This window comes from Chroicocephalus ridibundus, chromosome 19 (genome assembly GCF_963924245.1).
Source record: "Chroicocephalus ridibundus chromosome 19, bChrRid1.1, whole genome shotgun sequence".
NCBI classification, from domain to species: Eukaryota; Metazoa; Chordata; class Aves; order Charadriiformes; family Laridae; genus Chroicocephalus; species Chroicocephalus ridibundus.
Genome location: NC_086302.1, coordinates 2,443,856 through 2,471,539, shown reverse-complemented (window position 1 = coordinate 2,471,539; position 27,684 = coordinate 2,443,856). Strand labels below are relative to the sequence as shown.

The 27,684-nt window shown below is 56.9% G+C and overlaps 1 protein-coding gene across 2 annotated transcripts; it reads right to left on the bottom strand.

The window, feature by feature from the left end:
• Positions 1–734: 734 nt before the first annotated feature.
• Positions 735–26,785, bottom strand: TFAP2E (transcription factor AP-2 epsilon). Of its 2 annotated transcripts, XM_063355903.1 has the most exons (7): positions 26,384–26,785; positions 25,818–26,264; positions 25,457–25,508; positions 7,950–8,178; positions 7,564–7,682; positions 4,533–4,674; positions 735–4,102 (listed from the first exon to the last, which is right to left on the bottom strand). In XM_063355903.1, exons 1-7 carry the CDS (start codon positions 26,408–26,410, stop codon positions 3,814–3,816), a joined length of 1,305 nt encoding a protein of 434 aa, XP_063211973.1. In that variant the 5' UTR covers positions 26,411–26,785; the 3' UTR covers positions 735–3,813. The 2 variants fall into 2 exon arrangements, with proteins under 2 accessions (XP_063211973.1, XP_063211974.1); XM_063355904.1 differs by lacking the exons at positions 25,457–25,508; positions 25,818–26,264; positions 26,384–26,785 and adding an exon at positions 10,732–11,500.
• Between the last annotated feature and the right edge of the window lie 899 nt (positions 26,786–27,684).

Genomic DNA, 27,684 nt, shown 5'->3' with positions numbered 1-27,684 from the left:
CCTTGCAAATAACACTTGTTTTACTGCCTGATTTGAAAATGTTTTGGGTTTTGGTGGTTTGATTCAGTTGCTCTAACAGGAAAAACTTCCTTTGCTCACTGATGGTGTGGCTCCTTGGATTCTCTATGTAAAGTTTGGAATTTAATGAACTCTCTCATATATGAAAGAATGCATTAACTACAGGTCAGCAAAGTCTGGTTATTGTGTCGGTTTAGTACGGAGAGCTATTATTACCCTGTTGCTTTTAAGGTAGCCTGCTTAAAGGTAATTATTTAGTCTATCCGAAGCCATGCAGAATGCCAACGCAACCTCTGCCTGTTTACGTTAAAGGTGCGGTAGAAAGTCACAGGTCAGTGTTAACGTGGCTTTACCCGCGGGAGAGCTGGCTCTTGGGAATGAAGAGGTTTTGTTAATGTTCTTCTTTCTCGCTTGTCAAGGGTTGTCATGTGGTTTCCCTGGACTTGTCGTTCATTCAGAATTAATTCAAAAAAGATTTTTTTTTTTTTTTCAATTCCCCTTTAGGATTGAAATTCCAGAGTGTTCTATAACAAGCGTAGAAACCATGGGTCTGAGTCTATTTTTACTCTTTGACACAATCCCACGTATTTTCCCACGATGATATTTGTAATCAGTGTGGGAATTTGTACCAGGGTTGAGCCATGAATTGTGTAAAATGCCCCCCCCCTTTTTTTTTTTTTGTTTTGTTTTTTTTTCTCTCTCCCGTCTTAGGATGGAAAGGCAAAGAATGCATCAGGGGATGTTTGACAGTGAGCCGGGAGGGGAACTCGGGTACTAACTCATGACGAACAATAATTGGCCTGGTACAACCTCTGGCAGCCGTGCTCTTCTCAGGCATCTCTGCGGGCCTGCGGAAATGAAGATGCCCAAAGTTTTAGGATGTTGAAGTCTCAAAGCTTTTAGAAAGTTGATCCCACATGACACGTCCATCGTCGGTCTTGAGCATCTCTGGTAGAATCAACAAGTGAATCCAAATCATCAAACTTCCTCCCAATTAAAAGGTAATGGGTGGCATCCTGGTCTTTCGGGCACCAGACTGTTCCTCATAAAACATTCAAAAGCCTTGCAGTTACCCGAAGAGGAAAATAAGGAGGGAGGTATTTTTCCACCCGATGGACGTGGCATGTAATTACTGTAGGCATCTCCTGATCCTTTGTATTGCTCATCGCTGCTGTGTCTAAGAATTCCTTGATATTCAAAGAGTGCCCAAACAAAGTCAGGTTTTCATACTATGATTACATTATGAAATTATATTTCACGCCTGTATATTACAGTGTGCACACAGAGACTTTCATCATGTATTGGAGTGTAGTTTGCTCTTCTCTGATACCGTGCACCAGAGGATGTCTACAAATGGAATTATTTCAGGGTAGTTATCCTAAATAACTCCACGTAGGGTCCACGTAGGGAAACCTGTGTTGCAGCAGAAAAGCACCTTACTCTCCTTTATCATAATCCGTTTTAAACGTGGATTATGCTGATGCAGAACAGGGCCTCCTATTTTGGAATAATTTTAAATAGGAATAGTTTTCTGTGCTTTCGGCTTACACCCTGCATTATCCAAAATAGCTTTGAAGTGTAAACAAGGCTCTAATGTGTCTGTAGTATTTCCATTCTGCTCCCTGGCTCCTCCTTGTTCCCTGGCTCTTCCTTTGGGAAGGTCCAGAGCAAACCCAGACCTGCAGAGCCTGTCGTTTAGGTCTCTGCTTTCACAAACCTCATACCAAGGGACGTTTCCAATCCGATTCCCAATTTAAATGCATCCCTAAGCTTTTGAAGGGAGTATTTAGTTGCGAGTTTCTGACTGTGAGCCATCCCCACAAATTATATTAGTACGTAAAATATTTCCTTTCACGCTTTTCTAAAAGGCAAATCCCTCCGGAAGCCTGGGGTCCTTTTTGGGACTGTTTGATTATTTCTCTGTTATCACCGGCCTATTCTGCAGCCTCCAGAGAAAACTGATGGGTAGAACCCAGAGAAAAGTCCAACAGAATCCCGTGCAAACACGTGTGTGCGATGCAGTGCAATCTGTGTTCTGGTTTGTTAATCCTTTCCTAAAACTTCCCACCGTTTTCCTTGTATTGCCAACCTCCTGTGAGTACAAGGTGGCTGTTTTCAGAGTCCTGTCCTGAACAAGGCCATAGATGTAGCAGCTGATTTAGCGAGCTTCATTGCGTGTAGCTTAGTGGGGTTATTTTATCTGCTAATTTATCGCTCCTTGCCTTGATACCATGAGGTCCTGCTGCAGCTCCTCACAGACAGGTTTGGATTTGACTACCCTGAGTAGTTCTGGAGCATCTGCAAACGCATCATTTCACTATTCATCCCCGGCGGTACCGCAGGCGCCGGCCGGCTCGGCTGCCATGGCTTCCGAGACCGGGGCATTAACGCCGGCTCCTGGCGTCCCAAACGCTTTATTTGTGACTGCACAGGTCAGTCAAACGTCAGCCATGGAGCTCGAGGAGATTGTTTCTTAAATCTAGGTAATATTTCAAGATACAAGCCCAGGGGTAGAAGGATCCTTGTTCACAAAGACGATGGAGGTGCTTTCTTCGAATAAAAAGAGGTTTATTAAGATAATGAGAATGACATCGTGGTGTGGGTGTTGTACATCTATTGCAGCATTAAGAGAAACAACAGCAAGTACAAAATCCTGCAGAACTTCTATAGTCATTATCATCACAGCCTATCTCGTCCATGCTACAGTTTTGTGTATCCAAAACTTCATTCCCATTTCTAATGGCAGAGAATCCAAGGACTTTCATTTAAAAAAAAAAAAAAAAAAAAAAAAAAGAAAACAAAACCCAAAAACAAAAAAAAGCAAAACAAAAAAAGTAAAACAAAAAAACCCCAACTCAATTTGATATAAATAACTCACACTGGACATTTTAAAACTTTCAGATTTTAATTACACATAAATAAATATATACAGATTTAGAACAGTTCAGTTTGGCCTGGTTCAAGTTCTGCTCCTTGTGCTTTATTAATTATTATTAATTTTAGAAACTTGTGTGCTGCTATCTGTAGGTCGTGGAGTTTTGCTTAGTCCTGGGTTTAACTTCGCCTGCTTTCCCCCCGGCTCTGACCGCAGCAGTCGGGAAGGGGCTCCGGGAACCGGGGGCCTCGCGGTTTGTTCCCCCTCCTCGTGCCAGGGCTCCGGGCTCCGCAGCCCCGGGGAAAATCCACGCTGAGTCTCAGTTTGAAAACTGTAAACGAAGTCTGAAACCGCTTCCGATCCAAAGCAGTTCTGCTGGCGACTTTCTCTAGGAGCGGGCCGCGGGTGGGGAAGCAGGAAGGTTTCCGCTGTGTTCGCCTGTCAAAAGCAGCCGATAAATCCAGGTCCAGCCAGCGATCCGGCTCCCTGCCCTCTGCCGCTCCGGCCTCGCCTCCAGGAGGCTTTTGTTCTTTCCTCTCAGTTTTTCAGTTGGAACAAATTCCTGGAGCATGTCAGGATTTCACTACGGGTTTTTTTAAAAGAAAACGAAATAAAATTGCACATGACTTGGCTTCCTGCATCCACGATTTTAATAAAAAAAAAAAAAAAAAAAAAGGCAAACCCCCAAAGCCATTAACCTGGCTTGTTTTTTTTCAATCTCACTACGTCCATTAGAGTTGTTTTCTTCTTAAATTCTTTAAATCTTCTTTTTTTTTTTTTTTTGTCTTTTCTTTGTTTGCTTTACGAGCTTCATCCCAAGTTCAAATGCAGCAGTTCAGAAAACAGTGCACTGGACCATCTTTCCCCCCCATCCCCCCGTGTTCTCCGTCGGGACCGGGGAGAGGGAGGGAGACGGCACCTTATTTCCGATGCTTCACTTCTTTTTCTGAGCCTTTGGAGTCTCCGGCCGTGTGCCCGTTCCCTGTGCTGTTCATGAACATTTTATCCAGCCCCTTGAGGGACTCCACCAGGTAGTTCTGGAAGGCGGTGAGCGCTGCGCAGATGGCGGGGCCCCCGAAGCCGTGCGTTATCAAGCTGAAATGAGTCAAACAGCTCTGGACGCCGGGCTCGAGGATGAGCGAGGGGCGGCTGTTCCCCAGCGGCGAGCGATCCTGGGCTATCAAGTCTGCAAACTCTTTACAAATTTGCCTGCAAGAGAGAGGTTTGTGTTACTATAGATGCTGTCGGGAAGCTGTGTTTGGGGTCTCTTTTCCCGTTCCCTGCCTGAGCGGCTGCCTCCCCTCCGGGGGTTTTCGGCTCCAGCCCTGGGGGAAGCCCCTGGGTGCAGAGTTGGAGCTGGTGCAGCTACTGATGCTTTGAAGGGGCACATGTGGCTGTGCCAAAATGCTCCCTGGGGTTAGGTTTCCCTCTCCCATGTTGGAGCAACCCTTCAGTCCATGCTAACTATCCACCTGGCTGCTAACGATCAATCCATGCTAACTGTTCACCATCTTCCAGGTCTGCGTGCAGCGTATGAGGCCATCTCTTCCCCGCAGAAGAGTAAGCTTTCGGGGCTAACGCTGCCCTTCTGGGCTGCGGGTACCTAACACAGCGGTGGCGTGTTGCCGTCTGTACTCACTTGGTAGCCAGCAGCATGTTTTTCCTGGTGTGGAGCTCCGTGGGGTCGGAGTGCTGTCGGCACAGGTACTCTGCCGCCGCCTTGGCTGGGAACTCCGTTTCACACACGTACCCAAAATCCCGAGCCAGGTGAACGGCTTCGCCTACGAGCAGGACAGATCGACAAGCTGTGTCAGCCCCCGCCTCAAAGGGGAGCACTTTCTGGGCAACTTCAGCCTTACAATATTTCACTGAGGTGCCTTATTTCTGCTGGGACTGGAGCGCTTTCCCAGTTACCACCCAAGAGCTCTCTCCACCTTTGGCTCTTGCTGCAGAGACACCACTACGGGTTTCTTGTACTCCTCTGTAAGACAATTAATCCACGTGGGTCTCAATGACCCGTTGCCAACTCTAAACAGAAGCGGGTTCCTTCCTTTGCTCGCTTTTAAAAAAGCATCGAGACAGCGCTGGAGTTAGAGCAGGGTGAGGTGTGACTCTGGGCTGCCCCTCCACGCGGAGGAAGGCCAGAGGGGTTTCTCACTCGGGCGCTTCCCTCGCTGCTTCCTTCTCTCCCCGCTTCTTCCAAAAATCTCCTGCTTGGCCTCTCCCAACTGAGCAGAGATTTAAAGAGGGGGCTGGAGGGTGAAAAAGCGACTTGAGCCCCGTGACCGCAAGATGAAACAGGGATGTGAGAACGGGGCAGGAGGACGGGGGTTACATCCCCCCGCAGCGAGCGGGGGCCCTCGGGCGGGACGCGCAGGCAGCGTATCCATCACCCCGTGGAAATGCCCACCCATTGATGGAATTGATCCATCTCCAGGCGTCCCCGTGGAAATAATCAGAGCTGATGGCAATTGATCATGCCCAACACCCGAAATCCCGGTCGGGCAGGCAGAGCTAATTTGACTTGCCCCCCTGCTGCTCGTACGTATTAGGCCATCCATCCTAATAGCATTAACCCAGATCCCAGCACAGGCTGCCCTGCTCCCGGGGCTCCGGCTGTGGAGCCGCGTTATGGGGAAAGTGTCTGCGCTTCCCGCATAACGATAACACTTTCCGCTTTATCTCCTCCTCCAAAGAAGGAGCAAATAAGGTAAACCTAGGGAATCGGAACTGCAGTCGTCTGCATGTTAAAAAAGAATCAGAAAGTAATAGCTGCTGAAAAACACTTATTGTGATGATAAAAAAGGGCTGTGTGACCTCACGGTGAGAGCCAAGGCTGGAGCCAGGGTTTATTTCCACCGCGAGTGTGTGCGAGTGGCCACGCAGCTGCACGTGCTAACGGCAGTTTGGCTGCTGTTTTGGAGAGGTTTCCGCAGCGGGGACAAGGCGGCCGGCTCGGAAAGGGCTGTCAGAGCCCAGGGGAGGAGAGCGGGCGCTGGCGGGGCAGGACGTCAGGGCTGGCAGAGCGTTCGGTCTGAGCGCACCCAGTCTGAGGGCTCAGGGGTGTTTCTGCAGTTGAACCACACCGAGCTGCTCCCCCGGGGCCGAGCTGCTCCCCCGGGGCCGTGCTGGAGCTGCTCCCGTGCAGCAGGTGCCCCAGAGAGGGCGAGCGCTGGGTGCGGGTGCCGAGGGCTCCCAAAGGAGCCTGCGTTTCTACCTGCAGCCCTCGCGGCACTCCCTGGGCTCCCCGGTCCCCCTTCTCCCCCATCCGTACGAACCGCTGTGGGTCAGTGTAAGAAAAAGTCTATCGTTAGTCCTCGAAAAACACCCAGTATTTTTTTTTTTTAAATGAACAGCCGTTACGAAGGCAGAGGCGGGGAAACAAATCAAACCAAGGCAGCAAACGTCCACGAAAGAGGGTGCCTGGGGCACAGGGGCCCAAGCCAGTTTCTGCATGTCGAGTAATGACAATGCAACAGCACCTTCCTCTGGGTGAAACATCTCCCAGTACCACCACACTGAGGTGCAGGAGGAAATTATATCCATCAAGCACCCGTGGCACCGCTCTCTTAGTTACTGCGAGCTGGTAAGCAGCAACCAAAACATCAGCAGCCACCTGAAATCAAAATGTACATTTCTTCCTTCCTTCCTTTCTTTCATTCTTTTCTTTCTTTTCTTTTAATGGAAATCAGCCTTTCATTCAACACGAACCAACTGCCCTCAGTAACAACCTCCGCCTAATGAAGCGGGTCATTTAATTTGCCGGCAACAATGGAGATGATTTTCTATTCAGAAACTGCAGGCAGCTGCCTCCAACACGCTGGGCGCAAACACAATGGATTCCAAAGCTCGGAGGGAGCCGGAGCTGTCAGTGCGTTTGTTTGCACCCCGTGTCCTTTTCTCCCAAGGTGCAGTGGCCACATCGTCATTTCCATAGGGCAAAAAGTGGGAGGGGAGCAAATAAAGAAGCGGCTCCAAGCAGGGGCACCTCGCACCTCGGGGCAGGTCGCAGGCTGCCCGCAGCACGTTTTCCGCAGCCAGCCCTTTCTGCCGCGCTCCGAGGGATGCTGCTGCCGCCGCCGGCTTTACCTCCGCCTGCAGCACCTCGGAGCTGCGGCATCTCCCCCGTGTCCCGTTGGTGCCCCGCTGTCCCAGGGGAGGAGGGCAGGGCTCGGACACGGGGCAGCTCCTTCTTACGGGAGGCAGGACCCGGCCCCGAGCGGGGCGACGGAGCCTGGACAGAACAGGTCCATGTTCTGAGCCGTGTCCTAAGCGGGCGCCCGGTGCTGCAGAACGGCCACTAGACCCTTGGCAGCTTTATTCAAGCTTTTCTGTATTTGGTTTCTATGAACCTGACTAAGCGTTACGAGAACTAGTTCCCAGACGTGACCGGCACGCTTAGACCCAGCCGAAAGGGAGCTCGCAGCCCCGCTCCGGCTGCGGATGCCCCTTCCCTGTGGGCTATGACTGGCCCGACGGAAATGTCTGAGTTTCGGGAGGCAGACGTGCTTGAATCAGCACGGAGACTTACACCGGGATATTTCCAGTCTCGGTCGGCGGCGACCGCTGTGTACTTTGTTTTAAGCGTTCTCGTTTGTGGAAAGCTGCAAATGAAGGGTATGGGAGTTCCGGCACTCCCATCCTCCGCCAGCGCGGAGCGTGACTCTTACCTTCCACCAGGGATGTCAGCAGGGTGACGTTGGCAGCTTTGCGCCTTCCCGCAGGTAGATTTAGTCCGATTTTCTCTAACCTTTCCCTTAAACACCGACCCCCATTTTTTGATTTTGCTCTGCAAAGAGAAAACAAGGAGGGGGAAAAAATTACAATGTAATGAATGTTAAAATAACGATAACTAATCCCAGTTTAAGCTTTTTAGGTTTGATGGGGAAGAAGAAAAAGCAACAAAAATGCTACTCCCCAATAGCCCCACACCGGAATTTCTCGTCTCCGTTAATCGGAGAGGTACGCGCTGGTGCTGAACACAAAGTCTGCTGTATTCCCTGTATTCCCGCATGTGGCCCATCCCTGTGTCCCGGGGCTCTCAGGAGCAGCTCACCTGCGGAGGACCCCTCCCAGGAGGGAGGCGTTGAGACACTCGGGGGGCGAGAGCCTCCTCTGCACCTCCCCGACGGTCACCTTGTACTTGGAGGTGGAGCTGAGAAGAGAGAGGCGGCCGGGCACGGAGCAGAAGACCTCGTTGGGATTCGTCACCCCTCCGATCAGGCCATCTTTGTTCATTGACAGGCTGGAAATGGTGGTGCCGTTGGCCTTCGAGGGGATGGGCACTGGGAGACAAGGGAAGGAGAGAGAAGACCGTGGCTGAGAGACTCCCGAGCCGGGGACGCTGCTCGGTGACTCTCCTGCAGCTTTCTCGCCCCCAGCGCCCGCGCGCTGCCGTCCGCGGGGCTGGCTGGGGTATCTGTTAGTTCCTTATTTTCCTCAATAAAAGAAGAGAGGTGAGGTGATGAAACTAAATTAAATAAAGAAAAAAAAATATGGAAGAAGCCTGGACGCTGCTCTCGCCTGCTTTCCCACGCCTCCCAGCTCAACTGTTAATTAAACCCAAGGTTTTGGGCTGGTCTCCCGGCAGGCCGAGGGCTGTCCGCGGCATCGCCGCCCGGACCCGAGACCGGCGTCCCCTCCCTGCCCGCTCCGCGGAGGCGGGTGGCAGGCGAAGCGCTGGCTGCCGCTCCTCTCCCGGCGTGGGGACGGGGTGGCAGCTCTGGGCGCGCGGCTGCGTCCCGCCGGGCGGGACCGGCAGCCACCACCTCCGCACCCTGCGGAAACGCCGGGCGATGCCAGGGCGGCCGAGAGCCGTGTCTGCCCGGTGTGCGCCCGCAGGAACCCGTGGAAAGAGTTTCTTTGACTTCAGCTTCGGGATCAGCCCCACAACAAGCCGCAGCCCTAAACTTTCCTCATCCCTGGCTTAAAGGAAGCTTGAGAAAATCAAACCCAATTAATCCAGCACAGACTTCCTTTTACTTAATGGGCAGAAGCCAGTTAACACCAGAGGTTAGACAGGCAATGGCGACTGCAGCATCGCATCGGGCCCATGGCATCGCACCCGGGGTGAAGTGGGCACGGTTTTCCCATACGTCATTCCAGTAAGAAATGTTCTTAGACGCAATAAAGCTTTATAGGTAAAAACCGTGGCTGAAACCCCTGCCAAATCTCTTTGGCTTTTATGTTCGGAAATTAACAACCAATTTAACTCTGGAAAAAAAAAGAAAAAAAAAAAAAACCAAACAGGTTTTGAAAGAATCCAAAGAGTTCTGCAAATGCCATCGCTCCAGATCATTCCAGCCCTGGCATTCTTTGTGGTTCCTCGGTAATGGCTGTTCCACTACGCACATTCGGATGGTTCCTGCAAGTAACGCAGCAACGAATACCGGGGCGAGGTGCAGGTTTTATAAAGGAAATACACACGCCCAGAATGAAAAAGAAAACCCGAAAATTAATTGGGGAGGGTACGTAGACTGGACCTATTAGGGGGCGCTTACAATCAGCATATTGTAAATACAGCTCAACAACTCGTTAGCGCGGCAATAAAAAAGTAGCACATGTTACATAAAAACGGCCAATGTTTTAAGACTAAAAGATGAATGGGAAGGAGCTAAGGGACGTTAGGTTTCCTCTCAGTGTGAAACTCGGACAAAGCCGGGGGACGGAAGGGCAACGTGCGCTGGTGCCCCGCTGGAGTCAGCCACGGCTGTCGCTGCTGGAGGGACGTTCAGGGAAGAACCTGCGTGAGAACATCACCGCGCCACGAAGGAAACCGGCGCTACTTCCAGGAAGCAGCAACTTCAAAGCTTTCTTCCACAGTCCCAGAACAGGTTGTACTTGTCTCTAGGGGACACCCTTAAAATAAACAGTCAGAGCATGTTTTACAAACACCCGTGCAGCGCTGCCAGGCGTGCGGCAGGTCCCGGCACCCCGCGGATGTGGGTTCTGCCGCAGCGAGGGCCACCCCAAACCAGGCACCCCTGGAGAGCTGCTGTTGCTTGTCGTATCAAACGCTTTGTCTGTCCACCACGAGCTCTGCGCAATTGATACGCTCCTTTATTTGTGCATGCCTGAAATCATGCGGTGGCGTGCATTCAAGCCGCATGCGTGGCTGGGGACCTACATACGCACGAGGGGCTGGAGAGCCGTGCAGGAGAGTGGGGAATCGTGTCTCACCACGCATGTCTGTGACACATGGCATCCGGGGAGGAGGCAAACCTGGAGCCTACGGAAAACCAGGCATGGGATGGGTCCGACGCAGCGTGCGGGGAGGGGGCGGCAGGGCGGTGGGAAGGCAGGGATGGATGCCGGTGCGCAGCGGGGTGATGACATGGAGACACCACGGCACTTTTGCAACACGTACTGGCATTTTTAGGAATGACCCTACTGTCGGAAACAACCCCCCTGAAGCGCTGTAACCCGGAGGTACCGCTGCAGAGGCCAATTCCCAGCGCAGGCAGGTCGGCCCCGCGCCGTGCCACAAGCCAAGCACGCGGGCACGGCACAGAACGTGAACGTTGGCATTGCTCTGCTGCCTCCAGGCCTCCGCCGAGGCCCGAGCCCCGTCACACTCGGCACGTGCAGGCACGGTTTGGGGCCGGCCGTGCCGCGGAGAGCTGGCACCCTCGGCAGCGGGGCAGGGGGGATGCGAAGGGAGAAAGGGAACGGGTGGGTGGCCCGGCATCCCGCGGAGGTTAGCGGCAGCGCTGGAAGCTGAGCCGGTCTCTCGAGTCCTGTAACAGTGCTTCATCCATTAGACAGCGTTGCCTCAATACAACAAAAAAAAACATAGCCACATTCGCCATTAATTATTAATTATTGTTATTTGGCCTCACCTGCTGCTGTTTGCCTGGTCTGATCTGCAGCTTGTTTGCCCATAAACATGCTGCAGGAGGGAGACAAGCTACCATTAAAGCCTGACAGCTTTGTTTCCTTGGCTTTTGGGGAACCAAAATTGTCTCTCGTCATCTGAGTAAACCAAAAGTCCCCCTCGATCTTCAGTTGCTGCTTTCCTGTTCCCGCAAGCAGCAGGTGATCGGAGCACCTGAGCCAGCCTGCAGACGAGAAGGAAGCATGAGAGCGTTGCGGGCGGGCACGGCGCGCAGCCGACAGCCCAGCGCCCCGGCACACCGGCACGCCGCCCCCTGCGCCCGCCGCCGGCTGCGGGACCCTTCCCGACCCGGACGGGGACATGCAGGCGCCCGGCCCCGCCGGGAAACGCTACGCGCTGCTTCGCGCAGCCTCGTGGCGAGGGTTCGTCCCAGCTACGGGGCAGAGAAAGGAACCGCTGGGGCAGAGACGGGGGGGTCACGACGAGGTTTCACCAGGTGCCAGATAGCCACAAGGCAAGCAGGAGGCACTCGGTGCCGCCGTGCCCGAGCAGAGCAGCGGCCGGGCAATGCACGGACCTGAGCCCCACGCAGCGCTTTGCAGCTGGGAATAGAAATGTCACATCGGCGTCACTGCGCTGGTCACCCCTTCTGAGGTCTCCTGGGTTCAGCCATGGAGACCCCCATCCTCGGAACGGGGACAGGACGGCGCCATTCCCTCAATAAGCCGGCTCTCGCCCTGCTCGGCCCCACGGCAGCGGCTTGGGCAGGCTCAGCGCCCGCTCCCCACCGTGGGGAACCGGGTTCTCGGCAGAAACACGCTCCAGAGATGCTCGTTCGTACAGTGATGGACCGACGCATCGCACGGGCTGACGGGGAAAGGGTTAGCTGCCGTGCCCAGGTGCCTGACCCCCTCCCTCCGGCCCTGCCTGATGAGTGGGACAGGGCTCAGCTGGGCCCCCCGCCCACCCCGGGCTGCTATAAAGGGCGGGTCACAAGCTGCCCTTCCCTCTTTGAGGCTGTGCTTGGGTTGATTTGGCCAAAGAAAGGAGAAAAAGGGGACATGAGGCTTTTAGCAACGGCTCAGAAAACTCCTGGGGAGCATAAGGTCTTTTTTTTCTTATGTCTGCCTTTGCTATCTGCTATTATTATTTCCCAATTGGCCCTACGTGAGCTCTGCAAGCTGCGTGGTAGATGGGTGAATGGAGGGGGAGCTGGGGAAAGGCTGTTCCCAAAAGCTGGGAGCTGCAGCCGGGCCCGCTGGTGCCGGTGGCCTCTGGTTGGGAGCCTCGTGGCAGAGACACCGCTGGATCGGGGGGACGCGAGGAGAACGCGAGGTGACCAGCTGAGCTGTGCTGTGCTGCTGGCGGAGTTGTTTCTGCAAGAAACTGGGGGCTTTTGAGAAAATGAGCTGCCAGGTGGGTTAGTGTCACCCGGGGAGCTGGGGGTGGCAGGAGAGGGACCAAAGCCCTGGGCACGGCCCTGGCAGGACGAGTGGCTGGAGAGAATGTAGGTATGGCTACATGGGGGAAGCTAAAAAAAATAATCCTAGTCCGTTCCCTGAAACCCCTCGGTCATCGAGGCTTGGTTGCTTCGCTTTGCCCACTTAAAGTTTTTTTTTTGCTCTTTCTTTTAGCTGCCAGGCACTCCTGAGAGGTTTTTTTTTTTTCCCCCCATGGAAGAGTTGCTTAGTCCAGATTAATCCTGCTGCTCCTAATTCGGCAAATCCAGAAGGGCCGGGCTGGTGGGGCTGGTGCTCGGCTCCTCACACAGAGGTGAGCTCGGCTCCGGATTTCACAACCGAAAGCCCCAGCGAAGCGTTGTGCCCCCGTGAGCCCCCGCTCCTGGGGATGCTGCGGGGCTGCGCAGCACGAGTGTCGGAGGGATCTGATGCGAGAGGGAAAACTGATTTTGAAATCAGGTTCCACTGACAGACCTCAAAGAGCTTCACACGTCGCTAATCCCCAGCCCAGGGCTGGTACAGGACCAGCCACTTAAGTCATTAACTGGCTCCCAGCGCCTGGGTGAGCTGGATCATTACTGCAGCTGGGGAAAATTGAGGCACAGAACAAGTTAAATGATTTACCAAAGATCAGGCATATGGGCATGATCTGAATGCATGCACTTCTGGTCGGGGGGAATGCTTTTATGAGCAATCCGGGCTTTACAGCACTTTCTAACACTTGAGCAATAGCTATAGAAAACTGATTAATTACGGCCTCTGCTTTTATAACTCCAGAACTTTCTTTTTAATGCTGTGCAATATTTGTCACTGCAACATCTTGTCCCGTGATGCTCTTGTATTTTGAAGTTAGCCGCTGAGAGTGGCAGCGTGTCAATAATAGCTGTACGATGCCTTGCTGAGTGAGGGAAGGGAAACTGTCCGCACTTCATCCGTATAATGTCACGGGAGGCGTTTCCATGGGGCTCCGCATCTCACCGCCTCCTTTAACGCTGCGGGGCAGGTACCCCTTGCAATACGTTACACGTTTCACCAGCGCATCGAGCAGCCAGGCGCAGTGACGCGCTCCCCCGCCAGTCGCCCGTCCCGGTGCTACACAGCAGGTACCCACGGCTTCGTCCTCCCTTCGAACCCGCGAGGCTGGTGATCTCCTGTCAGAGATGCTTTTTTTTTTTTGTGCCGAGTTGGATCTAGTTTGTCTTTTAAACACACCTTGGGTCTAACTGTCAGGTGATGCAACTCGCACGACTCCGCTTGCTGTGGCATGAAAACCTCTGATTCAGCGAGTGATTTCAAAACAGCTCCTGGTTTCCAAGAACTCCAAAGGCTTCGTCCCTTGACTCTCCTGAGCTGGAGATGACCCTGTTGGCGTTGTTCCCCCCGTGTCCTGGGCAGGCCGGGGGTGGTGGGGAGCCCATGGCTGGGACGGACACAGCCGGCTCCCTGCTCTGCTGGGGGATGGTTTTATGAGTTTGGGCCTGACTGTCTCCAGCAACAAAATGGAGATAATAATACCTACCTGGGAGGGATGCTGTGATACCTCATTAAAACCTGCCAGGTGATCCCTGGATGAAAGATTTCTCCAGGTGAGAAACCCCTGGGTGGTAAATGTAGCCCGAAGGAGCCAGTCCAGCGCCTCAGCTCGGGATGTGAAGATGCTCCTTGGAGAAGCGGACAGGCGTGGAAAGGCAATTCCCGTGACCATGAGGTGCTGGTACCTCCAGCCATGCCGTGGGTGTGATGGGATGCCGCAACCTTGTTTCTGCGAGGGCTTTTCAGGAGGTATCGGGCAGCAGGGTGATAGAGAAAAAACACTGCTGGGCTGGGGATGGCTGGGTTGGGATCCAGCCGAGGGAGGAAGGAGCTTCGTGCCTTCAAGGCAAAGCATGAAGTTTCTGACCCTTGTTCTGGTTTGCAGAGGTGGGTCCCTTGTTTTTTTAAGTTCCAGGTACAAAGAAGAAGGAGCAAAAGAAACCCATTGTTCAAAGGCTTTTGCCCAGGGAGCCAGAAAGCCTTGGAGAATTTCCTGCTTTTCCCTGAGGAGTTTCCACAGAGACGATTTGCAGCCCCGCGCCTCTGCCATCGGCCAGGCTGGCGATGCTCCGTCCCCGAGCCCCCGTCCTGCTCCCTCTCCTTCCCCATCCGCCTTCACAAACCCTTGTGTCTGACACCACCGCTACGATTCCTGGAAACGGCCACTGTTAGGCGTAAATATTCAGTGCGGAAGGCGCGTCTGCAGCCCGGGCTCAGGCTCTGCGTGCGGGAGCCGCGGGATTGCGGTGCCGTGCTGGGGGCTGACAGCGCACCGTCCGCTTCCGGGGATTTCTGAGGGGAAAAGAGATTTTTGCCTACAAAAACAAAAAGATGAAGGACCGACTCATTTCCATATGAGAAAGGTGCTACCTGTCTGCAAAATGATTTGTAAGCAGGAAAATTTGTGGTACTTGGAAATTGAATTGCTTATCGTGGTGTTATTTGTTCGGTTCCATTTCCAGCTGGAGCTCAGGGTGCTGCGAGGGGAAAAACAAGTCCAGAGGGAACATGCAAATCGCTGCCCGTCTTACAAGTCTGTTTTCTTCTTTCCTTGGATACATTACAGGTAAATCCTCCTCCTCGGCAGCGCCGAACCCCTGGATATTGAAGCTTTGGTTGCAACATCTCTTTCAAAAGTGGGAGTGTGCTACGGCTCAGATCGCATTTTAAGGAGGTATCAGTTAATCCTTTTAGGAGACTACGTGGGGCAAAGCAATCTCGCGTCTTCAGCCACCCTGAGAGCATCTCAGCCCCCCGGTCCCTCTCCAGGGACACGCGGGGGCCGGCTCGGCCGCGTCGGGCATCGCTGCGGGTCCAGGGCAGCCCCAGAAAACTCTGCGTGTGCTGCCCTGCGGAGGGGACGCCCGCAGACCTCCTTTGGCTGCTCCTCGCTGCAGCCGCTGGGATTTGCTTCCACGATATTGCGGGTCCGGTGACAACAGCCCCAACCCCCCCCCCCCCCGGGTTTTGCTCCCCCCAGCAGCTGGGGGTCCTGCGGCTCTGGCTGGGGGGTGCTGGTGCACAGCCCCCGACGGAAGGCGCTCCAGAAAGGCGAGGGATCGCTGCTACCTTTCAGGAAGAGCTTCCAGTGAACTGATCTAACCTTCGTTTGAATGTCTCTGATGTAAATTATAAGAGGAGATAGGTATTATAAAGAGGTTTCTGCATGTGGGTGTGAGCCAGAGGCAACTGCTCCTGCCGTGGCGTTAGAAGCCCTCTTTCGCCGAGGAGGTGCTGCGGAGTTCAGCTGCTTCAGTTTCCTGGTGTTTCAGCAGAGAGGTATTTATTGATGGTCCAGGGAAGGAGGTCAGTGCCATCAGCTATATTTCAAACCCGCAGTCTGTAATTATCCTTTCTTCCTAGAGGGGATTATACAGGTATTTTCTTTATCTTGAACGCACAACCTGAACCAAGTCCCCATGTCAAAGAGCCTCTCTAGGAAACGCCGTAATCGGCTCAAAGGCCTTTTCAAATGGAAGGATGGAAAGAATCTTGGGTGTTTTTTTTTTTTTATCTCTGGGCTTTCCAGATTGCTGAGTCCCAGTAGGGAAATAGATCTCGGAGCCTCGGAAGAAGAGAGGGAGCAGGGACACAAGTCGGCAGCCTCAAACTATTCCCATGAGAACGCTGATCAGGAGAGGTCCCATGCCTATGCAAAGCTCCCATACTTAACATTTTCTTTCCCATGCAAATCAATAAATTAGGTTACGAACCAATACTAAGGTGCCATATGATATTAATTGCATTTTTCTTTCTGTGCCTCTATTTCACCCAGCGAAGAACCTGCCGTCGTCACTGCAGGTGTCTCCGGGGGAGCTTTGGGATGGATGGATGGGGCGGGAAGGCTCAGCCTCCCCGAGACGCGACGTCTCAGTTACGGACGGTACCTGCTTAGTGCATTGTGCCTTGATAGGAACGGCCAGCCAGTATAACAACAGAACTTACTCAGAGCCCTGCAAAAGCACCCTCTGCTCCTTCGGGACTGGGAAGGGGTTAGTAAGAGGTTTGCAATTAATAATTTCGGCTAATGCATTTCCCTGCTTTACTGTTGGGGAATGACTCGGCCTCACGTGTGCTGCTTGTTCAGATTATTTTGCGAACTTTTTTGGAAACTGCTGATGAACAATTTGTGGTGCGTTCCCACACTTTTCCCTGCCGTGCTTGGTTTGATGGATTGGGCTGTGCTGTCTGGGGAGCCTCTGGAAGAGCGGCCTGAGCAGTGACCTGGGGAATGCCCCACTGGAAAGCAGCAAATATTAACGATTAAAATGTCCCCCTGATAAGGGAAACCCAAGTGCTCAGACCTTAGCAGGAAATTAATTAAAAAGGGTTTGGATTCTGCTTTTGAATGCCCAAGTGCATTTGCAGATGTTTATTGCGTGTGGGTTTTGCTGCCCGTTGCAAGAGCTGCTCTGGTGCCGCAGCATCCCCTTCCCAAACGCTGCGCTTCCCGCTCCTCCCGCTGCAACCCCATGTGAAAAGCCACTTCAGTGCAGTAATTCAGATTATTTCATTCCCCCCTGATTCAAAATTGTTTTTTTCCTCTCAATCTGCAGCTAAACCCTTTCGTATCTACATTAGAAAAAGGACAAATATTTAAAATTCAGACCAATTGCTAACTTGCTCTGGATGGACCTACGTAGCTCTGCCTCTGTTTTTACGGAATTCACATGTTTCGCAGCACGAAACCACGCAGGTGTCGGGGGTGCAGGAACTGAATCAGGAGGCTGGAGACCCTGAGGATTTGGGCCAAAGGAACCGGAACCCTGCACTGCTCCGAGCTGATGCCAAGGCAAGTTTTTCACCCGAAGTCCCCCCACAAGCCCAGCGCGGCCGCGAGCGCTCCCGGACCCGCACCCCCCCTCCATCGCTCTGCCCCGTGGCATCAACCGGCACAGGTTTATTCATTTAGCAGCACAAACTCCCATTACATTTTGGCAACCAGTCTACGGGATCTTTATGTGTTTAAACAGTATAATCCATTTTACAGTAACATGCTTGAGAGGTTTTCCCTGTATTCCCTATAGAAGCGCCTGAATTTGTGTGGCTTGGATCTACATAATCTAAAAAGGGAGAACAAAGATGCAGTGTCTTCCGCAAACGGCGGCAGATCCTATGTAAGCCACGTGGCTGTTGCTATCAATTTGTTAAAATGTATTTAGATTATTGAAGGGCAAAAGACCCTTCAGCAAAGATTAGGCATTAAAAATAATGGGGGGGGGGGGAAATACTTCACTTGATATAGAACTTGCTGCCAACGCGCAGAGCGTGCTCCGAGCCTCCGAGGGCAGTGGGGCGGCTCTGTGCGTTCACCCGGGGATCGCTCTGGGGACAGGCTCTGCTTGCCCACTGTCACAGCGAAAACGCCTTCGCTTTTCCTCGCTCGGAAGCTGCCCTGGGTTTGTAATGCCTGTGCGTTGGCGGGATGTCCGGCAAAGCTGCCTGGTGAGCACCATGTCCCAGCCCGGGCTGCCATGGCCACACCGGGAAACCCTCTGCAGCGGCCGGGACCCACCACAGAGGAGCCCTCGGGAAGGAGCAACATCCGTATCTTCCTATGGGGAAAAACTCTGACCAGCCACAGAACCAGTGTGGGGAGAACCCAGCCGGCGGCGCGGGAGCACGTGGGTGACAGCGGCACAGCTCTTGCACCGTCTACAAACCCTCTGGTGACGTCTCTCCGACAACAGCCCCCGACTCTTGCTAACTTGGATCTTGGGCTTGAAGCAACCCTGAGAGGCCTTGGTCGGATGCGTGGGGCCATCTCGGGGCTCGCAGGGAGCCCTGGGGACACGCCATCCCCACGCAGCCGCCTCCCTGGGGACACCGCTGGCTCCCTGAGACCTGTCCAACCAGTCCGGAGGGAATAGGGCCTGACCCCATCCCTGCTCCCTGGCGCCTCGGCACTTGGGTGACTGATGCCAGATAAATGCCTGAGATAGAGGGTGGGGAGACTCGGCCGGGCTGGAATCCCAAGCACGCACCGCAGACGCTGCAGGAGCTGCCGTGGCTCTTTGGGCTGCAAAGGTGAACCCGCTCGCAGCTCCCCTCGTCCCGCGCCAGAGCCCCCCGAGCCGCAGGCGCACCATATTCTGGGGTATTTAATCACAACGGGTGGTTTGGGCTCACTTCTGGCCATTCTTTCTCGCTTCCTTGTGCCTCTCTGCTCTTTTCCACCGAGACCCAACACTTCACCTCTCTCCGATACCCAGACACAGCAGAGCTCCATATGGGAGAGGGCGCAGAGACGAGAGCTGAGCATGCAGCAGCTCCGAGCGTTATATCCACATTTGCTAATTAGTTCCTCCATTAAGAATTAAAATAAACAAACAAGTGGAAGGACAGCAAGAATGAGTAATTCCCCAGGATCACACAGGAAAGGGTGGGATGGGTTAGTGGTTAGGGTGCTAGTCTAGGACTTCAGAGAACCTCGTTTGGGCTCTTCAAATAATTAAGATAGATTGAAAACTTTTTTTTTTTTTCCCCGAGATCATGTATGTTGGAATATCACTAAACAGGAAGGAAGGGTCTACATTTGCCTCTGCTCTGCTGCAGGCTTGGTGTGACCCTGGGTTGGAGGCACATGAATGAGTCCCCGTGGGTCTACCTATGTCTGTGACCCAGGAGACGAGGCGCATGCCTGCTGCGTGGCACTGTCTGCAAAGTGAGGATCCCCCTGCCACCTCCTCCATGGGGACAAGCACCACGTCACTCAGCTGAGGCTGCTCCCGGTGGCCCCGCTGCCAACCCACCCCCCGTGGGAGCCAGGGCTGTGGTGTGACATGGCCGTGACCCACCACCCAGGAGGGTGGGAGCGTGTGCTGTGCTCTTCCCTAGAAGTTTCCATGCCTTTACACGGTTCTTCAAATTACAGAGGGAGCACACGGGGTGGCAGGGGACAGCCAGGCCCCGGTGACCCCTTTGCCCGTGAGCACGGATGGCTGCAGCCCTGGCAGCCCAACGAGCACCAGCCAAGGCACCCAGCTGCAAAAACAGAAACCAAGAAATCGAGGAAGAGCTGCCCAGAGCCAGCCCAGCGCGTCCCCGGGGCTCGCTCGGTGGAGGCCCGTGGAGGAGCATCACCTGGGGTCCAGCTGAGGACAAGCGCTGCTGGTTTGACTCAAGCCACATGCTAAAATGCAACCCAAGCTGGCTTTTCTGAACCTACCCTTTAAGAACTGCTCTTTACTTCTAACAAAGAAAAAAAAATTCATTTAAAAACATCTAATTAAACAGTAAGTCATGACAAGGTACATGAAACTTGGAGATAACACATGCCCGGGAGGCAGCGGGGAGGTTGAGACAAAGCCCAGCGCCTTCGCCGGTACCCGCGTGTGTTATCTCACATGAACACACACCTGGTTTTATCCTGGTGCAATTATGGGACATTAAAAATATAATTTTAATGGAGGAATGGTGATCTGGATGCAGTTCAGAGTAAAAACTTTCTTTTAAGTTTCTCTGTTTGATTAGTAGGTGTTCCTGCCGCGCACGCCCGTGTGCGCAGGGCAGAAGCGCGGGGCTCGGAGGTGTGCCTGCCATTTGATGCAGGCTCTATCTCCCGGTGTGTGCGAGGGCTTGTCTGAACTTTAAAGCCTTCGTGAGCAGCGCTAAGGCAGCAAAGCTTCCAGTCAAGACCCGGCTTGTCCCAGGTGAGCCCCTTTTCCTACTCAGGCAAACTCCCCCAGCAGATGGAGCCGGAGGGGGCCGGGGGGGCTCTGCCAGCGGAGCTCAGCACCCTGCCCCTGCCTTCAGTCCAAGCACCGCTGGCTGCGGCCAGTCTTATAAAAGACGTGTCTTCGCAGCCCCGGGTGTTTTAGAGGATGACCTCATTTATTACCTTGCTCGTCACAGGAAATGATGTTTATCTAATCTACCATTCTTTCAAGATTTTTTTTCTTTTTCTTTTTTTTTTTTTTTTTCCTCCCTGCCACATCTGGCTTCCCGCGGCATTTCTTACAGCTCGGTTCCTCCCCGTGCTGAGACCAAGGAGAAATGGCACCGCTGCCGCCACGCCAGCACCCGGGTCCCGCCAGCAGCCCTGAACGCTCAGCCCACGGGGAGATTTTCCATCCCAACCTGGAGCTTGCATGCGGTGGCGAGTGGATCTAAGCATCTCGGTCTTAATCTCCCTCCTCTGCTGCATTCTTTAGTAGTGACAGCTACTTCTTGCAGTATTTCTAAATGTGGGCTCGGAGCACTCCGAGGCACAGCTTTCCCTCCGTCTGTCCAGCATCCCGCCAAACAGGTCCACATTCCTGAGCAGAAACGCTAGCATGGCCACTCCGGAGCGGCCGAAAAGCCTCACATGGAAATTTAAACAAGTCACAAACACGAAAGCGAGCGCAGCGGCCGAATCCTGCTGCCTCAACGCCAACCTGGGGAGTTCATTCCCCACCAGCCGCGTGGTGCCCGTGGGCCGTGCACGCCTGGGTGCCAGCCCGAGCCCACACTGGCTACACCCTGCTCTGGGTTGTAAAATGCTGCAGCCAAAACGCTTGCCCGCAAGCGGGGTGCGCAGGCCCCCGTGGCTCTGCTGCAGGGCCCCGACTTGCCCTGACTCACTGCCAGCAGGACCCCAGGCTGCTCCCGCACCCCAGCGTGCCCCCGGGCTCCCACGGCCAGGGAACGAGATTTGTATTTTTCTTTGTAATAAAAAGGCTCTATCAGAAGCTTTGGGCTGATCCTGAAGGGATGTCAAAGCAATAAAACCCCTCCTTGTTTTACGAGCAAGCTGCAGGATTTTTTTTGCTACCAAGCGCAATGGCGTAATTCTTGGTTTCATAAGCAGAAAATCACCCTCTCTGCGCTCAGACAGGGAAGGACCCGCACTAGGAGCAACCGCTGCTCAGGGCTCGCTGGGTCTCCAGCCGTTTGTCTGGGGGGGTGTCGTGGCAGGATGTGAGTAACTGTCCCGGGGCATCTAAACAGCAGGGCAGCAGGTGAACAGAGCAGAAAATGCCTGTAGGTGTTGCAGCCTAAAGCAGCCAAAGCCCCGGACTAAACTTTTTTCAGAATTAATTTTTCTGTTTTCAAGTCAAATATCTTCCTGGTCTTATATAAATGCTTGGGGGGGGTGGGGGGGAACACAAAAAACAAAAAACCAACCAAAACCTACCAAAAAAAAATCCACCAACAATAAAAATGAGACAGCAAATAATTTCTGAAATATTTTTGAAAAGGAGGAAGAACGAATAAATGTGTATACAAAAAAAAAAAAATATTCATAAAGGCTCTTCTCCCCTATTCGGGATTTTACCCGTTTAATTCTCAAACTAAACATAGCCCCTGTTTGTCGCACCAGTACGGGGGAAGCTCACCCTCCGTTTTCCAGTGCTGTTCTCCGCGCTCCGAGCGAGATCCCAGCTCTGCCTCCACCAGCACCCGGCCTCCCCGCCGCCGAACCGGCCCCCCCCGCCCCGGCTGTCCCCCGGGACCCCCGCAGCACCCGCGGCTGCGCCCAGCGCCCCCGGCCCGGGGGCTGCCCACGGGAGTCACCAACCGACAGCGAGCGTGGAAGTTCCGTTTTGAACGGCTGTTTCCAGCCCAAATGTGCCTCCCGGCGCTGTCCCCGGGGCCGCGGGACGGGGACCTCCGTCCCCCCCCGAGCCTTGGGAAAAGCCCCCCGGGGTGTACCGGGGCGCTGCACCCCTCAAGGTCTCCTCGAAAATCCCCTGTAATGATATTAACTGCTAAAACCGTTGAAGTTTATTTAAGAAGGAAAAGGGGGAAAAGCAAACACGCAGCCAGGGATACTCTGGCATCGCGCTGCGGGGCTCCGGGCCGTTCCTTCCCCGGGGGGGGACCCCGCAATCCCGGCCCCCCCCCCCCCGCGATGGGGACGGGCCCCGGAGCTCCCCGGGGACGCGGGAGGTGACAGGCTGCGGGGACACCGCCGGGGGCTGCGGGCGCTTCCCTCCCGTTTCCAGCTGGTTTTGAGCGGGGGTCCCTGCGCTTGGCTCGACTGAAAAGCGGCGGCGAGCCCAGGAGTTAAAAGGTGACTTGGGGGGGGGTTTGGGGCAGGTAATTAATATTTTTGTTGAACCAGGACAACAGTATCTCGGCAACTAATTAAGGAGAGATTTATCTGTTTTCACATGCACAGATTTATATCAGGTTTCTGTCCGAGGGCCATACCGTCAGGAATTCAAGGATTAATCATCCCCGGTGCGGTATTTGAGGTCTCGGCGCGATTTATGACAAAACTGCTTTTTTTTTAGCGTTTCCCCTCACTCCCCACGGAGAGAGAAGCACAAGAAACCCCGCTCTCCACCCGCACACCTCCTCGCCCTCGCCGCCTGCCTGGAAACCGCTCGGGATTTCTCTCTGATATTTTTATTTTTGGGGTTTTTTTTCCGAGGGTGTAATTCATTCCGGCCGCGGGGTCCGAGGCTTCGCCTCGGGCTCACCCCTGGCCCCCGGGAGTCAGCTCAAAGCAGAGCCAGCGAAGTAAGAACGACTCCGTGTTATATATTAAAAAAAATTAAATAAAGTATGCTGTAAAGTAATAAATTCGCCCGGTTGGAGCGGAGGGCAGCGGCGTTTGCCGCTCCCGCCCGGCAGCTCCTGCCCGCAGCGCTTCCCCCGAACCGGAGCAACCCCCCGGTTATTTTGGGGACACGCAACCCGTCACCCGCCGCTCCCGGCTGCCGCCCGGGGCCTGTCCCTGTCCCCGGGGGTGATCGGCCGCCGGGGCTGCGGCAGGATCGTTTCCCCCCCGCTTCGACTGCGGCTTCCAGAATTCCCCAGCTTCCTTTTTGAGGCACCTCTTCCAGAGCCGCCCCGCAGAGAAGGGGGAGCGCGGCCATGGAAATACGGGGGACCCGCGGGAGCCCGGCCCGAGCCCCGGGCAGCGGCGCAGGATGCGGCCCCCGGTGCTGCCGCCGCCCGGAGTGGGACCGGGGGGTCCCGGACTCCGTCTCCGCTACGAGAAATCCCCCCCCGCGCCTCCGTCCCGCGGCTCCCGGGGTCGCTGCTGGCTCTTTGGCGGGGGGGCGCCCGCGTCCCCCCACAAACACGCTTTGCTTTGGATCTATGGATTTCTCAGGCTGCTCCAGCAAACTCGGGGCTTCGAGCAGAGCCGGGGACACCCCGGCAGCGCATCGCCCCCAAGGCTGCCGTCGGAATCCGATCATTCTCCAAAATATACTTTGCATCGTTATTCCTAACGCAGCAGGGAAAAAAAAAAAAGAAGGGAACCGGAGTGGGAAGAGCAAGCATCCGCAGGCACAGGGGCTGCAGAGGCACTGCACCCACAGCCCCGCTTTCCAGCCAGGGTTATTTGGTTTTTCCTTTTTTTATTCCTTTTTTCCCCTTTCTTTTTTCTTTTTTTTTCTTTTTTCTTCTTTTTTTTTTTTTTTTTTTGTCCCCCGAAACAGGGACTAGAGGATCTGCAGGCACAAATCGGGCACTAAACAACAACAAATCCTCCCGAAGGCAGGCGAAAATTTCTAAGTAAGGGCGCGTTTCGGGGAAAAAAAAAAAAAAAAAAGAAGGCGAAAAAAATCCCAAATCACCGTAACTTCAACCGAACTTCCAGACAAATATTCCCATTGCCGTATGTTTTCTGAAGGCACCTCGAGCGGGGCTGGCAGCCCCAGAGCAGCGAGCGCAGGGCCGGCGGCCCAACGAGAGCGCACACGCCGCTTGTTGCAACCATCCCTCGTGCAAGGATATTTAATGAAATGCCTCTCATGTGCTCTAATTAAAGCTAAAATAATTACGGTCATTAATGCTCCACTGAAATGCCGCGTGTAATGAAGCTGTGTTCTTAGAATAACAATTTTCATGGAAAGGGGGCTGTAACGCACCGTGAACGCCGCTCCCCCCGGTGTAACGACCGCCACCGCCGATGTCGGCGGGGGAGGACCCGCACCATCGGGATATTTTTCCCGGTTTGCCGGGGCAGGGCAGTTACCGGGGGGTTCGGCTGCGGCTGGGCCATGGGAAACATCCCCCGAGCGGTGGCGGGACGGGACCGGGACCGGAGCTCGCTGCAGCCCCGGATGCTGCTACCGACCTAAACCCTCCCGGTTTCAGCGGCGTTTTGCCCGGCCGGGGCCAGCCCCCGCTGCTCCCGGGGGTCTCGGCGTTTCCCCCAGCAAGCCCGCACGCCGCCGGGCTGCGGGCACCGGGCTGCGGGCACCGGGCTGCCCGTCTTACCCTCCGCCGAACCCTCACGGGCGGCTGCGGTTCCGTTTGCCCGCCTGTGCTGGCGACCGTGCCACCGAGCAGCAGCTAAACACGTCCTTCCCGTCTACATATTTTTGTACAAAATCGCGGGGAGAAGCCAAGAGCAGCGCTTGAATATTTCATACGAATTTTCGCCCCGAGCGGCCGCATAAATCGCTCACGTCCCGTCCCGTGTGTCGTGTGTCGTCCCCCCCCCCCCCCGCTCCCAGCAATGCCCCGGTGAAGTTTTTATTAGAAAAATATTTTACCGAGTTGAGCTGTTTTCCCCGCGGGGCTTTGTCTGGAAGCAGAGGGGCTGTTCCGCGGGTCGGGGAGAATCGGCAGTAAATTAGGAGAGGCGGCGGGAGAGCCCGGGGGCCGCGCCGGGCCCCTGCCCGCAAGCCCCGCGGCCCCGCAGCCCCGCTCCGGCCCCGGGAGGGAGCGGCTGGTCTCCCCGCCGGTCACCGAGGCAAAGCCCCGTTTCTGGAGCCGCAGACGGGGAGTCCCCGCAGGCCCGGGGTTGCTGCCGAGGCGGGGGCCGAGCCGCGGCGGCGGCGGGACGGGGGCGGCCGCCCGAGGGTCTGCGGGATGCTCCCCCGCCGCGGGGACGGGCAGCACCGGATCCAACGGCCGCGCCACCTCCTCGCCGCCGTTAAACGCGTCCTTCCCCCCGGTACGAACCCCGCCGAACGGGCCCGCTCCGCCGTGACCGGGAGCACCAGGAGCTGCCGCCGGGGCATCCCCGGGGCTTCCCACGCAAACCGTCCGCGGCCGCCGGCGGTGCGGGCCCCGGGGGCTCCCCCATAGCCGGACCCGTCCGTCCGGGTCCCTCGGTCCCCGGTACCGGGAAGGTGCGGCGGCCTCGGTACCGGGTTGGGGGCTGAGGGACGCGCTGGCCCGCCGGCACCCGCCGCTTTCGTTTCAGCCTCGCCGGAGACAGCCCCGGGAGCGGCCCCGCGGGACGGGTGTCGCGGTGGGAACGCGACGCGGGGGGAGCCCCGAGGGCAGGAGCGGGGCGCGGAGCCCGGCCCGGTGCCGCGTCCCGCGGTGCCGCCGCGCTCTTACCTTTCTTGATCACGGACTGATCGAGCAGGTTCATCCCGCCGTCGTCCACGGCCTGAAAGAACCGAAAGAAGAGCCGTCAGCCGGCGGCTGCCGGTGCGGGTGGGCCCCGAGCGGTCGGTGTCCGGTCCGCCCGCTGCCCCCCGGCCAGGAGGAATCGTTCGGGCACGGACGAGCTCCGGTAAGCGGGCTCCCAGCCCGGCGGCCCTCCTTGCCGGGGGTAGGGACGCCGTAGGGCCCGACCGGGCCCGGCCGGGATCCCCCCCAGCCCCCGGGGCGCACAAGCGGCGGCGGGATCGGTCCCCTCCGTTCGGCATCCGCCCCCCGCAACCACCCCACTGTCCTCCCTCCGTCCCGCCGGTACCTGGATGTCCTCGATGCCGTGGTGGCCGAGGCCGTGGAGGCCCAGCGGGCCGTCGGCGAGGCCGTGTCCGCCGTCGGGCAGCCCGTGGAGCAGGCGGGGCACGGCGGGGTACTCGCGGCGGGGGTCGAGCCCCAGGGCGCGGTGGGTCTGCGAGAGCAGCCCCGCGTCCTCCTGCCGGCCGCGCTGCGGGGGCCAGGCGGGCTGCTGGTGCTGGTGCAGCGGGCTGAGCGCCGCGTACGGGTCCCCCAAGTGCGGGTAACCGGGCTCCTGGCCCTGCGGGTAGGGCAGCGGTGGCTGCGGGTACGGCGGGGGGAAGTAGGGCGGCTGGAAGTCGGCGGCGGGCGTGTGGCAGAGCGGCGGCGCCGAGCCGTAGGGCGCCTGGTTGAGCGCGGGCAGCTGCGGCAGGCGGGCACCGGCCGGCGCCCCGGGCAGCCCCTCGGCGCGGTCCTGCGGCGGCGGAGACAGCGGCGGTGAGGCGGGCGCGGACCCCCGGCCCCGACCCCCGCCCCGCGTCCCGGCCCCGTCCCGTCCCGTCCCGCCCCGCCCGCGCCCCGTCCCGCACTCACCATGCCCGGGTAGCTGTGCACTAGCATCGGTGCGGGCCCGCGGCGAGCCCCGGGCGGGCCGGGCCCCGGGGGTGCCCCCGTCTCCGCCCCTCTATCCCGCCGGAGCGGCGTCTCCCATCGCCCGCCCGCTCCACTGCGCCGGCCCCGACTCCATGCACGCCAGTTATAGCGGCGGGGGCGCGCCCGCCGCGCCGGGAGCGCGCGTCAGAGCGCGGGGACGGGGACGCGCCGCCCGCTCCCGCGGGGCCCCGACGTCTCCCGACGGTTCCCGACGGCTCCCGACGGTGACCGGGGCGGGAAGCGAGGGGCTCTCGCCGCCCCCGGGAGCGCGGCCGGTGCCTCTCCCCGCGCCGTCGGACGGCCCCGCTCCCGCCGCTCCCCGCACCGCTCCCGCGTCGCAAGGGGCCGCACCCCCCCCTCTCCTCCCCGGTGCCACCCCTGGCTCCCCCCGCCCCGGGCCGCGCCGCCTGAGAGCCCTGTCGGGGAGCGCCCCGGCCCGGAGCGGGTGCCGAGCCCCGGGGGCCGGGAGGGCCCGGGGGTGCGGGCGGGCTGCGGGGCTGCGGCGGTGCTCTACGGTTTGACTTTATTAGCCCGAGCAGGGAGCGGGGGCCCCGGCCGTGAGCACAGCGAGAGCCCCGGCGGCATCTGCAACCTCCGCCCGACGGCGGCCGCAGCGGGGCCCGGGGCCGGTCCTGCCGGGAGAGCCCGGGGGTCCCCCCGGGGCGCTTCCTCCTCCTCCCCGACGGGGAGCGGAGAGCCCCAGCCCGGGCCTGGGCAGAGGGAGAAGTGTCTGGGGGTGCTCCGGGCCTGGCTCCCTGCCCGAGGGGACGGGCGGGAGGGCGGGCGAGAGAGAGCGAGGGGAAACCGGGGAGCAGCGACAGGCAGCGTGTCTGCCTCTCCGCCCTTCCCTCCCTCCTCCAGCCCTCCCTCCTCCTCCTCTCTATCCCTCCTCTTCCATCCCTCCCTCCTCCATCCCTCCTCCTCTCCATCCATCCCTCCTCCTCTCCATCCCTCCCTCTCTTTGGGCCCTCCCTCCGGGGCAGGGCGAGGCGACCCCGCAGCACCGGGTCCTTGAGCACGGCACCGGGCACCGGGCACCGGCGGGACTAGCCGGGCGGACGGGGCGGCCCTGCCAGGGGGCACAGAGTGACCCCCATTGACGCCCCCCCCCCACGCCGGTGCGGTGATGCACCCTCATGGCCATGCGGGGGGTGCAAACCCGCACGCACACCCGCCCAGCCCGGCACCCACTCGCGGCACCCGCGGACACACGCACACGCTCACACACGATCCCCGGCCCC